Source organism: Glycine max, chromosome 8, assembly GCF_000004515.6.
Source record: "Glycine max cultivar Williams 82 chromosome 8, Glycine_max_v4.0, whole genome shotgun sequence".
NCBI lineage: Eukaryota > Viridiplantae > Streptophyta > Magnoliopsida > Fabales > Fabaceae > Glycine > Glycine max.
Window position 1 is genome coordinate 40,244,966 of NC_038244.2, and position 17,066 is coordinate 40,262,031.

The following is a 17,066-nucleotide window of genomic DNA, read 5'->3' on the forward strand; positions in this document are numbered from 1 at the left end:
TTCATATCAATAAAAATTATCAGATTCCATTTTCTTTAACACAAAATAATTAGTCAGATTTTGAAAATCAAACTGTCCTAGATTGTTGTCATGTTGTGACAAACTGGTGCATACAACTGTGAGTGTGGATGTGTTAGAAATCACACACAAACGAATTAAATTTAACAATGTTTTACCTTTATTTTGCCTATAAAATTTATGTCCTATGCAATTTCAAGAGGCTCATTCTGAGGTGGTTGCCCATTCTCCAGTGGAAGAATGATTTCATATTTCTTTGGCATGAAGGCATTGAATCCCACAAGTAAATCATCATGTCCTTTAAATAGCTGCTTCATTCTTTCTGCGACACTCACCGTATCAATTCTACAAATGTACAAAGAGAAGACACATAAAATAAGTTTCTGCTAACTAAATCAGGACTCTTTTTCCAATAAAATACAACAATAAATCATACACAAATGCTTTTTTTTATTTTTTAGCAGAGGAGGGGACATAAGTTGGATGTGCTTCCTTGTAATCTAACTTTTGAGCCTTGTAATCTTTCATGGTGTACAAAAAGTGTTTATTTTTTCCCTCTCATATGGAAATGTAACCTTCACTTTATGGACAAATGCAATGGCATCTTCTATAGTTACTTTTTTTTTTCATCTCTACTATTAATTGACCTTGTTTCAATCTGCAAAATTTCATGGAAGTTTTATTTTCATCTTCTACACGATGCAGCTGCTTCATAAACAAAATAAAGTACAATACTAACAACAAAAGAATCAAGATAAATATTTTTTGATGTAGACCAAAGATATTCTGCTGGACAGACAGTCCTATTTGAGTCGAATTTAATTACTTCAATACAAAACAAAATTTACAAAGTGTGTGAGAAGTTCCCAAACTGCAAAGTAATGTAAGATAAATATTTGATTTAAATGGTAATCAGTTATTTGGGGCTATTGATTTAAATTGTAATTTTTTTACTGACTAAAATAAATTATTGAAAGATAGAAATTTAATTTATTTTTAACAAAACTTAATGATATCGATAAAAAAAAAACAAAACAAAACTTGGCGATGATAATAACTTTGGAATAAGATAATATGAAAAACAAAATAACACGAAACCTTTGGGGGGAATTTGTTATCAATACTATTGTTATGTTTTGATGTTTGTGTGTGACAACGTGTGCTTGATTTGCAAACTGTTTAAGTGTAGGAATGAGAGTGAAAATTGTGGGGGATGTGATGATATTATGTTCAGGAATTAAAAAAAATACTAGTATTTTAACACCTGGTAACTATTTATTTTTATATAATTGATATTTTTTGTGTTTTAAAAAAGACAAATATTAGTTTTATATAAATAAATTTATAGTAAAAAAAATTTAATATATAAATTTTATACTGATATTTTATCTTGTACATTGCATCGGATTGATATTTATATAGCTATAATTTTAGCAAATGTTTTTTTTTAATAAATGATTATATTATAATTAATATTTAATATACATAAGAAAAAAATATTTGTGAACCTACAAATTACATTTATAATAAATAATTTATATTCTAATATAAGATTATTTTTAATATCAATAATTTCATTTAAAAAATTATTGAATTCAATTTTAAAAAAGATAAAAATATATTAAAAGATATAAGTGATGAAAAAAATCAAATAGACATTAAGAAAATCAATTTTAGTTCAGCTGTATGGAATTATACAGCATATATGAACAATGAGTGTAAAAAAAAAAAATTAAAGACTTATAAGAGAATAGTCTTTTTAAAAAAAAAAAAAAAAAAAGACATGCATGCTAACATAGGCATAATCAGACAGGATTGCCCTCTCTTCTATATGCATCTAACATGTCTAGAGATGACCTTATAAACACCATTATCGCCTTCAAGCCTGCTTGAAAAGAATCCAATAAGACTTAAAAAATTAAAGTGCCCAACATTGTTGTGGCAATATCTCTATCAACAATTTCATAAATATATACTCTTAAATCAATGCAACCAGCATTCATAAATTTAACAATGTTTTACCAGCTGTGATGGGTGTTCATTCTTCGATGGAATTGTGATTTCATATGCCTTTGGCAAGAAGAAATTAAACCCCTCAAGTAGATCTCTATGTCCTTTAAATAGGACCTTCACTCTATCCTTGACACTCTCCTCATCAATTCTACAAATGAACAGAGAAGAGGACATAAATAAGATGTCATTTCCGATAAAATACAACAATAAAGCAGATGTAAATGCTTTTTATTTTTTTTTATTTTTTTGGAGAGAAAGCATAAAGTGGGATGTGATACAACGTGATCAAACCTTTGAGCTTTGTAATCCCTCAACACATCTACAAAAATGTTATACTTTTCCTTCTCATCTTGAAATGTAACCTTAACTTTATTGAGATATAGCGAGGCCTCACGCATCCATGACTTTTGTTCAGTGGTACTCATAATTTACCGCTTCAATCAACAAAACTTCATAAAAAATACCAATTGAAAAATTGATGAGACAAACTATATATGATTACATTAAAAGGAATCAAAAGCAGCTTAACTAACAAAATCACACATTAGAAGGATGGGAAAACTGTAGTTGTACAATATGAAAAAAGAACATAAAAAACCATCATTTTAATTGTAAAATAAATCATGGGAGCAAAACAAAATTTATAAAGTCCTACGACTGAAGTCCCCAAAGTAGTAACCAGTTTGTTGGGACTGTTGACTAAAATTGTAAAATTTTAAATTATGGGTTGCAATTGCAATTGCGGCTGCCACAACTTAAAAGATTTTCTAATTCACTATAATTGCTTGGCAATTGCAACCGTGACCGCATATAAGATTTTCTTTTTTTGTGTGTGTGATGTCATGGAGTTTAACAAAATCACAATTGCAATTTAAAATCATGGTTGATAGATAAATATCTAATCAAGTGGGAAAAAGGGAAAACTTTTATTTCAACAATTTTTTACATAGTATGATAATTTTGAATACAATAATATGAAGAATGAAATAATGACAAGAAATTGTATTAATTTCGAACTAGTCCAAGGGATCTTATCCTGCGGTGTTCTTTCAACGAGTTTCTTTTGACATGACCCTTCAAATCGAATGTTAGAGAGAAATCAAGAGGTGGCTAGGGTTTGAGAAATTTGGTATCTTTTGAGCTAATACATGTATTTATAGCATAATTATAAAATCGGCTCGAATCGATTTGTCGAACCGGTTTGATTAGGACCCAATAATATCACTAGCCTAAGTTAGTTATCTGATCGATTGTACATTGGACCCAAAACAACCTTGAAACTCAATCGATTTGACTTAAAACCGATCAATATATATATATATATTAATCTATGGATGGATTTTTTTTAAAAGGTACTTAAGGAGACTTGAACACAACTAAGACCTTGGGGTGTTTTAAATGTTCATTAACCACTAAACCAACATAATTTTTTAAATAAAATATATAATGTAAAGTATCAATTATAGTATATATTATTCTTGGACTCACTTTTTTTATAGTTTATACTATATTATAAATAAGTAATAATATTAAATGTTTATACTATAATAATTTATATTATACTATAATTTTATTAAAATTTAATGTGTGGATTCATCAAATTATGTTAGTTATGTTATTTTTTTAAGAAAAATTAATATATACTAAGTTAAATCAATCTAATTATTGATCTATCAGTTCATTCGATCACTGACCCACTGTCTCTGGATCAATTTTCACAACATTGATTTATAATGTCTTTGGTCTTATCTTAATGAGAAATGAATTATCTTTGTGTTTGGATATAAGATTTTCTTCAAAGATAAAGAGATCATAATTAAAATTAACTAGGCTTTTGTAGCGAGTGGGTTGGCCTAATGGGCCATTTAGGATCGGCATCAAGATTCATAAGATTACACAATTGTTTATCAAGATTCATAAAATGAACTTTAAATCCAACTGAGTTTAAGAAAACATTATTCAATTAAAAGTTATTCAATGGAGCAATTGTTGATCAAAGTTATTCAATGTGTGTGATATATCAAATGAGAAGAAATTTAAAATGGAAAGAATTGATCTTAACCGTTAAACTATAATTAAAAAAAATTGATGGCTAAGATTAAAATCTCAAATTTTAATATATCATATTTCTTTTTTAAAATTGATTTAAATAGTTACATTTTATAATTCGGTCACTTAAAGACTCAATTTTAAAAGTTAATTTTTTTCAAGAACTGATATAAAAGTTAATTTTTAAAATTGATTAATAACCGATTTAGGAAGTCTAACTTTTTATATCATGTGTTAGAACTGATGTAAAAATTCTTTTTTGAAAAATTGGGATTTTAATCTCATCCATTAATTTTTTTAATTAATTATTTTTTCTTATTTTTCATTTTAAATTTTATATATATATATATATATATATATATATATATATATATATATATAATTGCTAACATATTTTTATCTTTTTTTTTTGTTGGAGTATGTTAGCATGTTACACAAGAGATTTAGGTAAAAGATTCAATAGTTTCTTTTGTTTTACAACATTAATTTTAAGAATATTACCGTAACTTATCATTTAAGTTTTTTTTTTAAAAAAACTCATTTCTCTCTATTCTCTCATTTATTTCGCCCATTAATTTTGTCTTCTCTCTCCTCCCTCTTCTCTAACCCAGCATCGTTGACACTCCACAACTCCATACAATCGCACTGTTAAGTTGTACCAATAAATTTTCAATTTTTCTCTTCCGAAAGTTGCAGTTAATTATTTAAAGATGAATGAACCAGTAGTATTTCCGGTGACACAATTACCTATTGTGGTTGTCCCTTGGATTTCCATACTTAATAATTTGTGTTGCGTCACTATTATAATTCTTAGTTACAAAGAAGCAGAATTGCCATGATTTATGCTGCAATTTCTTCCTACATTCCCACAACTCATTCGTGGGGAACATTCCAAAACTCCATAAATTTTGTCTCTTGCATTGAACTGGGACTTATAATTTGTTTCCAAAACTATAATCCCAACATATGTAATGCCATTAATATCAAACACCCACGTTCATGGTGATTACGATCACGAGGCACGTTCTCGTGAAGGAGAAGTATGAGAAGATTTTCTTCATATAGCTACAACTTTTCGAAAAGAAAATCTAGAATTTTATTGGTATAGAAATGTGGTTTATGAAGTAGCAACAGAGTTAGTGACATTGTGAATGGTACTATCGTAATGATGGGTTAGAGAAGATGAAAGCATAGAAGTAAAATAAGGAGCTGTATTCCATTAGAATTTCTAAGGGTTTTAAAAGATTTTTAAATAAAAGAAATAAGTATCGTGCTATTCAATTAATATTATTGAGACTTTTTAAGAAATTAAATAAAATCTGTTGGTACTTAATTATGATTTTTACAACTTAAAAAAGTTTTTTGATATTCAAAAGTATATAAATTTTGATAGATTTTTTTAAAAATAAAATTTTAATAGATTTCATGAGACTTTTTAATAGAAAATACATACCAAATAATTCCCATAAAAAATCCTTGAGATTTTTCGAGACTTTTTATTTTTCTTAATTGACATGTTTTTCTTTTCTCATCATATATATATAATTCATTATCTCTTTATTGAAAACGGTAGGCATTCATAATTATTTTTACTCTCTCGACCAATGGACAACAACATACGTGAAACGTGTGATATAAGAGTCAAGAGATATTTTCAATTTTTTAAATTTTGGACATCTTGATTACATGTTTATAATATAAGTAAATGTGAATATATATATATATATATATATATATATATATATATATATATATATATATATATATATATATATATATATATATATATATATATATATATATATATATATATATATATATATATATATGTATAAGCAAATAAATATATAAATGGCGGGTTTGAAACAATTGTTGAACATATTTTTTGTTTAGTGGGATTGTTACTGGGGGAATGACTACCAGTATCCATGTTATATAAATAATATGATTGATGATTGAAGGAGAATTTGCATATTGTGTTTATGAGAAAATTGATTTGTTATGTAACAAGTTTAAGATTCTTTGTATAGGACGAATTTTTTTTTAAAGTGTTAGGTGAGAAAAATTTATAGATTTTTATTACAAGTGGGTATACAAACTTGTTTGACCTGTTAAAGGCCTGACCTATGAAGCCCACATTTTAGATTGATCGGATAAGCCCAATCTGCAAAATAAATAAACTTTTTTTCAAGGTCGGTATCCGACCCACAAAAGTCCGTAGATAAACGGTCCAATCCATGGACCCAAATTATAATTTAAAAGTATGTACTTTTTATAAATAAGTATTTTTAAAAAATCAAAAAGTATAAAATTAAAAAAAAATGACTTCATTTTTAAGCTAAAATCCATCACCCTAAAATATATCAACATTTTAAATATAATAAACTAACAATAACAACATAAATTAAGGATTAAAATCTTAACATAAAAAACTAACAATACTTCACAATGGACTTAGGCAAGTTAAATAGATAGTCCAAGAATAAAGCCTGCTAAGTTCACGAGCTTAACGGGTCAGACTCAAAAACTAAATATAATTATACAATTTTTTTAAACAAAATGTTTGTTATCAGCTCGATCCACGGACCTAGGTTCGTATATCTACCCCTAATTTTTGTCAATAATTTTGAAGGTTTTTTAAAAATTCATGAAATCCTTTAAAATCTTAAAAATCTATAATGTCCTTTCAAATCTTATAAATCCATTAAAATTCAAACTACAAAATCCTAATCATAAGTTTTTTTTTTAATAAAATCTTAAAAGTCATTATATTCTTACAAAGTCTTTTAAAATCCATGAGATTTTTTTATGTCAAAATAGTCTTTTAAAATCCTAATCCAATACATCCCTCTAAGTCTAAAAATGTTTGGTGGAATGAGAAAATGTGTTTTACGATAGACTGGATGTCTAAAAATGTTTGGTGGAATGTGAAAATGTGTTTTACGAGAGAGTGGATGGAGGAGAAAGGAAGAAGCATTGGTCTAATTTTTTATTTAATTAAAAAATTAAATCTTGAAAATTACTATATCATCCTCAATTAGAGATGGAAATAGTGGATTGATGCTTTTAGAGTATGCATTTGTCCTATAATGACTATTATATAATTTGTTACTTTCATGAAAACAAGTTATGTGCATAAGAAAAAATAGGGTTAAATTGATTTGCAGGTTCCTATATATTTACCAAATTTTTATTAGGTCCTTGAATTTTAATTATTTTAATTGGGTCATTTAACTTTTATTTTATCTTTTCAATTCAATCCTCTGTCTAATTGCCTTTATGAAAAATTAACTACAAATACCTAGTTGGAGATGTAGATAATGGATTGATGCTTCTAGAGTATGTTGTAAGCACAATTAAGCCGATTATGAGTTTTCTATAGAGTTTCAACCTTCTGTATCACCCAACAATTGTGAGTGTTAAGTTAAAAGAAGTTTATATCTTAAAGACGAATTAAGACTCCTAATTATTTTGATTGGATACAAATAAATACAAATGATAAAAGTTGTGTCTAATGTGTTATCAGATCACGATTTGTATCTGTGCGTCTGAAGTTTTCAGACGATGAATTCATAAGACGATCTGATGTAGCATTTAAGTAATGCATTTAAAACCTTTATTAATAATTTTTATCGAAGATTCTTTCATGCAGAAAAGATTTTCCTATAATTTGTCAAAGTCCTATGAAGAATAAATGAAGTCCACAGTCTGGAAGACATTGATCCTCATCAAAGTTGCGCTTTGTTGTTGCAGACCTGCTATGATGAAAGAAGTAACTTTCCTGCTGAAGTACAAGACACGCTAACCTATTAGCATGGATTTTGTATGAAGAAAGGATGTGCATTTAATGCAACGGGCTCAAAACTTCAGACGAAGACCAGAGTAAAGAATCCAACCATTGTGAGACAATGAATACTTGGAGATGAAAGCTATAAAAGAAGAAACTTCGAAAAAATAAGACACGAATAATCTATGCGAATCATTCTTTCTTGTGAAGCTTTATGTATATTCTTGTAAAGATACCAAGTTCTCAAAACACCTTGTATACCTCGAGATAAAAGATTAAAAGTGATGAGTGATATTAGACGATCCTATTTTAGTTGGTGAGCAAACTTTCAATAAATCTTGTTGATTTGTTTAGAGCCAGTAATGGCTTGGTAGGACAAAGAATATTGAGATTTAAGTCAAGCTTGGGGTAGAGCTTGAAACTGTAAGAATCAGAAGTGACAGTGAATAATACTTGTAACTTTGATAAGTTAGTGGAAACTTAATGGTTGTCAAAAACTGTGTGTAGTCTCTTACACTTATAAGTTATATCCCAAGCTTGACTTAAAATCAATATTCTTTGTCCTACCAAGTCACTGCTGACTCTAAACAAATCAACAAAATTTATTGGAAGTTTGCACATTGAATAAAATATATGGTCGTCTTGTAGACAGATATATCACTCAGCACTTTTAGTCTTTCCTCTCAAGGTATACAAGGTGTTTTGAGAGTTTTGTATTTTTATAAGAATTTACAAAAAACTTTACAAGAAAGAATGAAAGAATAGTTCGCATAGATTGTTCATGTCTAATTTCTTCAAAGCTTATTCTATATATAACTTTCATCTCCAAGTATCCATTGTCTCACAATGGTTGGATTTTTTGCTCTAATCTTTGTCTGAAGTCCGTTGGAGCATTTAATGCTTACATTAAATATATGTCCTTTTTTCATGCGAAGTCCATGCTAATAGAATAACATGTCTTGTACTTCAGCAGAGAAGTCACTTTTTTCATCATAGCAGGTATGCAACAATAGAGGACACCTTTTGATGAGGATCAATGTCTTCTAGGCTGTGAACATCATTTATTCTTCATAGGACTTTACCAGATCTTAGGAAAATATTTTCTGCATAAAAGAATTTTAGACACAGAGTATTAATGAAGATTTTAAAAGCATTACTTAAATACTACATTAGATCATCTTATAAATGTATCATTTGAAAACTTTTCAAATGCACAAATATTGATCATGATGTAATAGTACATCAGACACAACTTTTATTATTTGTATATAATCAAAATAATTAGAAATCATAATTCATCTTTAATGCATAAATGTTTGTTGACTTAGCAAAATCTTTTTAACACTAGTTTTTCCTTCCTCCAAGATGAATTCCTCACGAGGATATGACAATCCCATCACAATAGTCATTATGGGGATAGTTGTGGTGCCCAAGGTTGCCATCGAAGTAGTGAAAACCAAAGTAGTCATGCTTAGTTGTGCGCTGACTCAAACATCAAACGTCTTCCTTGCAAGTTTCAATAGTGCTCAATTCCATCTTTAAAAAGTCCTATGGGTGATTCAATGAGAGTGACGGAAACCTCAACTTAGGCGAAATTAGGGTCCACCAGATGTGCCAATTTTATGTTGATGTGAATTTCACGATTAGCTAGCCATGAAAACATCTAATCACCAAAGGATGATTCTCACTTGACTGATTGGCGTGAGGAAGAAACTTTGTTCCTCAATTAGGTTCGTTGTTCACTCCAACGAGCTTCTTAGTAATCATGAACAAGATATTTCTATGATAAACTACTCCCAAAGGAATTGAGGTGAAGGAAAGCTAAAAACAATTTGACACTCAAAGGAAAAGCAGTAAACAAAGTTGCAAATAAAGTTATAAATGTGAGATTAAATTCCTAAAAGGATAAATTTGATCAGATTGGTCGGGGGATCCATTTTACATTGAAAATTTACATATTTAAAGGGGTTCTTAGCTGATAGCCGTTTTCCATAAAATAACCTTTCATTCTCCATGTTTTTAAGGTAAGAGTGGTTCAGACGTGCCTAATGCTAGGAAACCATTCTTAACTCCTCAAATCATTTGAATTCCCCTCCTGATTAATGGGCTAAAATCCATTTGGGTCGAGCCTACATCAGTCAATGGTCATTTACTGAATTAGCGATGATAAACGACTATTCCGGATGGCTAATATTTTAACACCAACAAGACTAATGTGGTTGTCAATTTACAGTTTCAAGATTTTTTTTTTCTTCAATTAAGAGATTAATGTGACAACAATTTCAAGTTTGAGGGATTAAAGTAGTTGGTTACTCACAATATATTTGACCCTTCTAAAATAAGGATAAAGTGAGTAATATCGTGACGAGAAAATTAATAGTTTTTTTTTAACAGAGAAAGTTAATAGTTAGTAGTTCAATATGTGAATATCAAATCGATCTTTGATTTTCTTGTTAACGACTTACTCACTTTGGAAAGTAAAATCCTAAGACAATCGTCACTACACAAAAAAAAAAAAGTACATACAAAGATTAATTTTATTATTCTTGTGTAAACACAAATTTACTATCTCGGAATGAATTTTATTGTTTTTCCATTCAAATTACGTATATTTGTTTCATGTGCATTGCAACTGCTGTTGATACATATACCAATGAGACCACTCTCTTCCGAGTTGAAGACATAAAAATCTGGAAATAAAAACATAAAATGTGTCATTAATAGATCCATCAAAGGGAAACGAAGCAATTCTTCGGCCACATAGAATATTAATGGCTGAGGTGGTCAGAAAGATAAGTGGGGTCTAAGTTTGCTTATCCTATACAACTAAACTCACACCTTTAGTTTTGGATGATTAATAAAAAGGCAAGTGCAAATTATTTAAATAGTACTAAATTAACAACCAAGTTTTCCATGAAAGGGGCCTCGAATATGCCTAATTCATGGTGCACAAAACGTCCTGCTTCTCCACCATTCCCTTCTCTTCTTTTTGATTTTTTTTTTGTCAAGTAACTTAATTGATTACATTATTATTTCAAATAAACTCAAATTATTGCTCCTTGGACAGAAGTATTTAAGTATTTTCCATTTATGCACGGCACCACTTATATATATATATATATATATATATATATATATATATATATATATATATATATATATATATATATATATTTATATATATATATAAAAGGAATGAAATTACCTTTGATAATTATTACACATTTTATAACTTTTAACTAAATAATATTTTAAAAAACTCATTATTAAATTAAAAGTTCATTTCACATAAATTACATAAATATGCAAAATTTCATATTAATCCAAAAGTATTTGTTATCTTTTTCATATAAATTAAAATTAACGTCATATAAATATTTCAAAATATACTAAAATATGAATTATTTGATTATCTTTTTTGTTATTATTTAATTTTGACAAAATTTGACACAAACAATCTTTGATAATACATAGATATAATTCAATGATTAAATAAATAAAAAATTATATTTTATATCAAGTTATAAAAATAATATAATAATTAACAAAGTTACACCGTAATAATTTCATCTCTCCTCATATGTAAAATGTTAATGCACACACTATTTTTTTTAGTAAGAGTGGATTGGCAACTAACACCATAAATATTTGAAAAAAAATCCATTGAACTTCTTTTTGTCATTAAGCAAAGATATTACAATAATTTATTATTTAATTTCAAATTAATATAAAAGTATTATGAAAATTTTGTATTATATATATAGAAGTAAGAAAAAAAACAAATAAAAGGGCTGGATTAGAAAAACCTAACAATCAAGATAGGCCGAACAATATAAAGCCCTTTTATTTGTTTTTTTTTCTTACTTCTGGGGCCACTCGAACCCTACCCATGAATAACTTTATAATAATATTAATTTTAATTAAAGGGGTGCGTAGTTTGATTTTATGCAAAAATAAATTAAATCCAACTCAAAATAAAATATACAATTTTGTTACTTTAACTTAATATATCTATCAACAAGTTTTTGACCAGAGTAGAATTAGCCTTGTATGTTTTATCCCTTTAAATTGTTTTTTATCAATGACTAAATAAAATTTTGAGTTTAAAATTTATGAATAAAAAATATAATTGAAAGAAAAGATTCTATTGAAAGAGATTAGTTAATTTTTTTTTTTTACAAAAATCAGTTGTTAACAACATCGATACATAATTCACATGCATCGGTAACATGATTTGAAAAAAAATGAACTTCATCAATTTTTTATAATCAATCTGTCCTGACAATTACAGGAATAAATGTATATTAACGTAATGATGCTGGGAATACAATCTTATAAAAATTTAAGTAATTAAAAATGCACTAGCAGTATAAATGCTTTTATAATGTGATTATATAAAATAGTTGACTTTTAATAATTATTTTTAAATTGTTTAATTTTTCTCTCAATAATATTAATATATCAAAATGAAATTTTACTTATAATCTATCCAAACAACAGTTCGTTTTTCAAATTATTAATTGGATAAATTTTATTACGTATGCATATTGTATAGTAATATTTTTTTTTAAAAAAAGTTTCAAGCTATTAATTGATTTATAAAAAAGACAAATTAATATATATAATTGATGTTAGCATGGACGGTTGTTGTTTATTATTTTTTTATTTGAGGTTTTCATTCAATAATAATTACCAGACATGTTATTAATAGATGAATATACTTGCACAAATCCATTTCACACATCCATCACATCTTAAGGTACAATTCAATGCTCCTAAAAAAAGGGCACAATTCAATATACATCATACCTTCGCAAGTTGCAAACAAAGGGAGTTGCTTTTTTTTTTTTTTTTTAAATGACAAAAGGAATTAGTTAATGGGTTACTTATAAAAATATATTATTTTAATGTATCACATTCACCTATGATGTTGAGTTAAGAGAAATATTTATATAAGTAATTATTATTTTTGAGTTGGTTAATTTTATATTAAATATAACAAAAATATTTTCTGAGTTAATTAAGGAACTTGTTAACAGAAAAAAAAACAAATAAAAAATTGTTTTCTTGTTTGATTGGATTTTAAATTAATTTTTAAAATTAATTCAAACCAAAAATATATGTGTAAAAAATTTTATTTATAAATTTATAATATCACTCATATAAGTTTATATTTTTTATATATTTTTTATAAACTATCACATAACTTATATTTATTTATGAAAAATATATTTAATATAAAAAATCCTTAGTAACTATTCAATTATATATATATATATATATATATATATATATATATATATATAATTATTAGTTAATTCTAAAAAAATATTTTTAACGTATATATTTAAACAACTAAACCTCTATTAATTATTTATACACTAGATATTTGATATTTTAAATGATTATTATATGAATTATTTTAAATTAATAAATTTATCATCCATTATAAATTTTGATTGAATAACTATCTAAAAATTTGCTTATATTATGTATAACATTTTTTCTTAAAAAGAAAAGGGATACATACGTTTGTTTTTTAAATACTACTAATAATAATGGTGTTAAAAAAATTACTACTAATTACCCAATTGAGTGTACACATGTTCTAGATAATTTTATTTTTCATCAGTTTATTTTTTTATAACAACTGTGGCATTACGTTATAGTTAATTACTTTCTTTTCTTACTTTTTTTTTTTTTAAACTCCAAATCTTTCTTCTTTCTTTTATTTTATTTTTATTTAAAATATAGTTTCACCTAGTAATAATAACATTGGCCAATAACAGGGTCTGTGTAGTAGTGAGTGATAAGCACGTGAAGAAGGACAGCGCTAGCGAGAAACAAACCAACCCTGAAATCCAAATCCGAATCCAACCCTCTCCAACGTCACTCTCACCCTCTCTCTGTTTTCTGTCTCTTCTTTCTTTTATCACACAACAACATACACACGCCCTCTTCTTCTTCCTTGCATGGACTAACTCAGAGACTAAACCATACCAAAAAAAACAACATGTGTTCCGCAGAGAAGGACGGGATCATGCTCTTCGGCGTGCGCCTCTCCGTCGTGGATAACCACCCCACCTCCTTCAGAAAGAGCGCTAGCATGACCAACCTTTCTCAGTACGAGTCTCCACCACCGCACGATCCCAACGCAGGGTATGCCTCAGACGACGTCGTTCACCCCTCCCGTCACACCCGCGAACGCAAGCGAGGTATGAACCGTATATTACTAATTAACTGATTAATTAATTGATTAAATTTTTTGTTAAGGTGTTGATAATGGTTACGAATAAATTAGGGGTTCCGTGGACGGAGGAAGAGCACAGGTTGTTCCTGCTGGGATTACAGAACATCGGTAAAGGAGATTGGAGAGGGATTTCTAGAAACTTCGTGAAGACTCGTACGCCTACACAGGTTGCTAGTCATGCTCAGAAGTACTTCCTCCGCCGTCACACCCAGAACCGCCGCCGCCGGAGATCTAGTCTCTTTGATATCACCACCGACTCGGTAACTTCCAGTACTATCCTCGTTACTTTTTATTATGTTTTTAAGGATATTGATTAGCAAAATCATTAAAGATAAAGAGATAAATAAAGCTACAATTAATAAAAGAAAAATTCTTTAAAAATTGGACAATTAAATTAAAAAGGAAGGAACATAAGGAGTGATATCTTAATAACAATTTTATTTCACGGATCTAATTTTAATTTAATTTAATTTTTATTGATTCTGATTTATTTTATGTGTGTGTGTGTGTTGAAATGAAGGTGATGGAACCGTGGCCGGAGAAGGAAGAGGAACAAGTGGTGTTGCCGTCAGCTAGGTCGAAACCGGTTCTGCCGGTGCCTCCGTCGTCGAAGATGGCTGAGTTGGACTTGAGTGGGAAGTCGCTGTCGCTGAAGCTTCCGGTATCCAAGCCACCTATTTCTAATGAGAATTTTGGCGGGATACCATTATCGGTGTTGCTTGAAGGTTAATTAAATGCGGTCTTGATTGAATTTTTGCATGTAAAATTGGAAATATACTAGTATTATTGAAGAGTTGGAATTTAGAAGAGGGTTAGAGAATTATTAATTATTGAAATGTATGTATATATTTTTCTTTGATGAGTTTTCTCTTCTTTTTTTTTAATGAGTAAATGTATGTTTATATGAATATGATTATGATTGCTGCCACAAAAATGAGTAGGTTGTAGGTAATTAGGCAATTTAATTTTAATTGCTTGTTTTGGAGTATGATGTGTGCGGCGGGTAAGAGAGGGAGGATGAGTTGTCATATTCGTTGGGTGTTGTAATTTGTCTGTCTTTGAGGTGAGGTGGGACTGTGAAACGATAAGGCATAGGGTGCTTGGTCTATGCCATTGGTCTACTAATTGCCACTTGATTGGTATTTGGTAAACTAGAAGAGAAAAAACTTAAATCGGAAAAAATTAAAAGAAATGTCAGATATGTTCTGCTGGCCTTCACCGGTAATTATATGGCCAAAATGTTTTTTGAACACCAAATTTTGGATGAATAATAATTTGAATAACCTTTATTGGTAGGCTATGGTGAACCATTATCAGGGTTCTGTCTAATATTTTTGTGGTCTTAGGCGAATTTTATCATTAAGTTTTATTTGAATATAGTTTATTAATTTTTGGATTTTAAATTTATTAATTCAACTTTAATATTTAAATCATTTCAACCTCTCACTTTATGATAATTAATCATTATCTTGCAACATAGTTTATCTCAACTTGAATCTAAAAGTTTATGTCATGTTTGGGATGGTTTTTGAGTTTTGAAAATTTTTAAAATAATAATCAGTTTTTAGTTTTAAAAAATTAAAAAACAAGTTTTTAAAATGTTAGGTTAGTTTTAGTTTTTTTTTTTTTTATCAATTTGATTCCTAAATTATTTAAAACATGACAACTTGGTTCTCAAATTTTTAAATGTTGTTCTCTAATTTTTTAAAATGTTTCAAATTAGGTTATTTTTTATAAACTGACGTTGACATTGTTAGGATGGAAATTCTCACAGTTTCCTCTATAAACAGTGACACAGCTTGACACTTGAGCAAAGGCCAAGTCATGGCTAAATGGCACACAGGTTCATGTTGAGCATGACAGACAAAAAAAATTGATTTTAGTAGAGCTAAAATTGGTTTGTTGCTTATCATTTAGGGTCTTTCTCATTGCAAGGTTGATTCCATTTATCCTCATAATTCTTCCTGGGGTTCTAAAGGTTGATATAATTTTTTGAATAAACTTATCAAGAACAAAGTGAAAATAAGCAGGCTACTAAACAATATGCAACAAAAAAAAATATACAAATGCTTGTTCAAAATTATTGATGCTTTAATTGATTTATTCTTGTGAATATAACTTGTCCTATAAGTGAAATTAAGCCTTATTAATATTATTGAAGTGAAAAACCATGTTAGTTGCGGGAAAACATAAAAAAGAAAAAGTTGAATCGTGTTTTCAAAACTTTTTTCACAAATCTTTTCGTCAACACAATATCATCTTTTTTGAAAGATGATGTTTATATAAACACAAAGAAAGAGAAAACTTATCTCTTGTTATCTATATAGCAGTGCAAATAGACTCAATATTAAGTTCAGGAAGATGAACACCAAACGGAAGTTGCAGAACAGTGTAAACCAATTCTCAAGAACCAGAAGAGGAAGAAAAAAAAATTACAAGGGTAGAGTGGAACAGAGGAAGTAACTGGTATTTTATCAGTCTGGATAAAATACAATAAAATAGAACAGATAATAGTTTTTGTGAACCATAATTTCCTGACCCCTAAATGCTGTAAAGAAAAAAGCATAGTTTGCAACCATAAAAGGACAAACATGCAAAGCCTTGGCCACTAGATCAGAGTGTGGGTCGAAAACAAAAGATACTCTTTCACCCCATGGTGCATTTGTCACCTGAAAACAAATCAGCAGTACTATCAGCACAGAACAAAAAAAGGTGCAAAACATTGTATCTGATAGTAAGACAACAAGACACTTGCACAAAGGTTTCAGCTTAGAATTGGAAAAAGACATGAACACTCTTCATTTATCAAAATATTTGAAGTTCAAAATACATATCCACCCCAACCTCCCAATGAAAAAAAAATATTTCTGATTCAACAAAGAGAATCCTAGAAAGCAATGGAAGCTGCTAAAATGCTATCAATTACTTAATGTCAAACAGAAGAACACA

The 17,066-nt window shown here is 28.3% G+C and overlaps 1 protein-coding gene across 1 annotated transcript; it reads left to right on the top strand.

Moving 5' to 3' along the window:
- The first annotated feature begins 13,837 nt into the window (after nt 1-13,837).
- MYB149 (MYB transcription factor MYB149) lies at nt 13,838-14,995 on the top strand. Its single transcript, NM_001249534.2, has 3 exons — nt 13,838-14,082; nt 14,169-14,377; nt 14,638-14,995. The coding sequence occupies exons 1-3, from the start codon at nt 13,881-13,883 to the stop codon at nt 14,845-14,847; spliced, it is 621 nt and encodes a 206-aa protein (NP_001236463.1). The 5' UTR covers nt 13,838-13,880; the 3' UTR covers nt 14,848-14,995.
- The last annotated feature ends 2,071 nt before the right edge of the window (nt 14,996-17,066 follow it).

What these genes read in the sequence shown, in the direction of transcription:
- MYB149 (NM_001249534.2), top strand. Translation starts at nt 13,881, where the DNA reads ATGTGTTCCGCAGAGAAGGACGGGATCATGCTCTTCGGCGTGCGCCTC. An exon ending in CACCCGCGAACGCAAGCGAG is followed by an intron (nt 14,083 to 14,168) that starts GTATGAACCGTA and finishes CGAATAAATTAG; the next exon opens with GGGTTCCGTGGACGGAGGAA. An exon ending in TTGATATCACCACCGACTCG is followed by an intron (nt 14,378 to 14,637) that starts GTAACTTCCAGT and finishes GTTGAAATGAAG; the next exon opens with GTGATGGAACCGTGGCCGGA.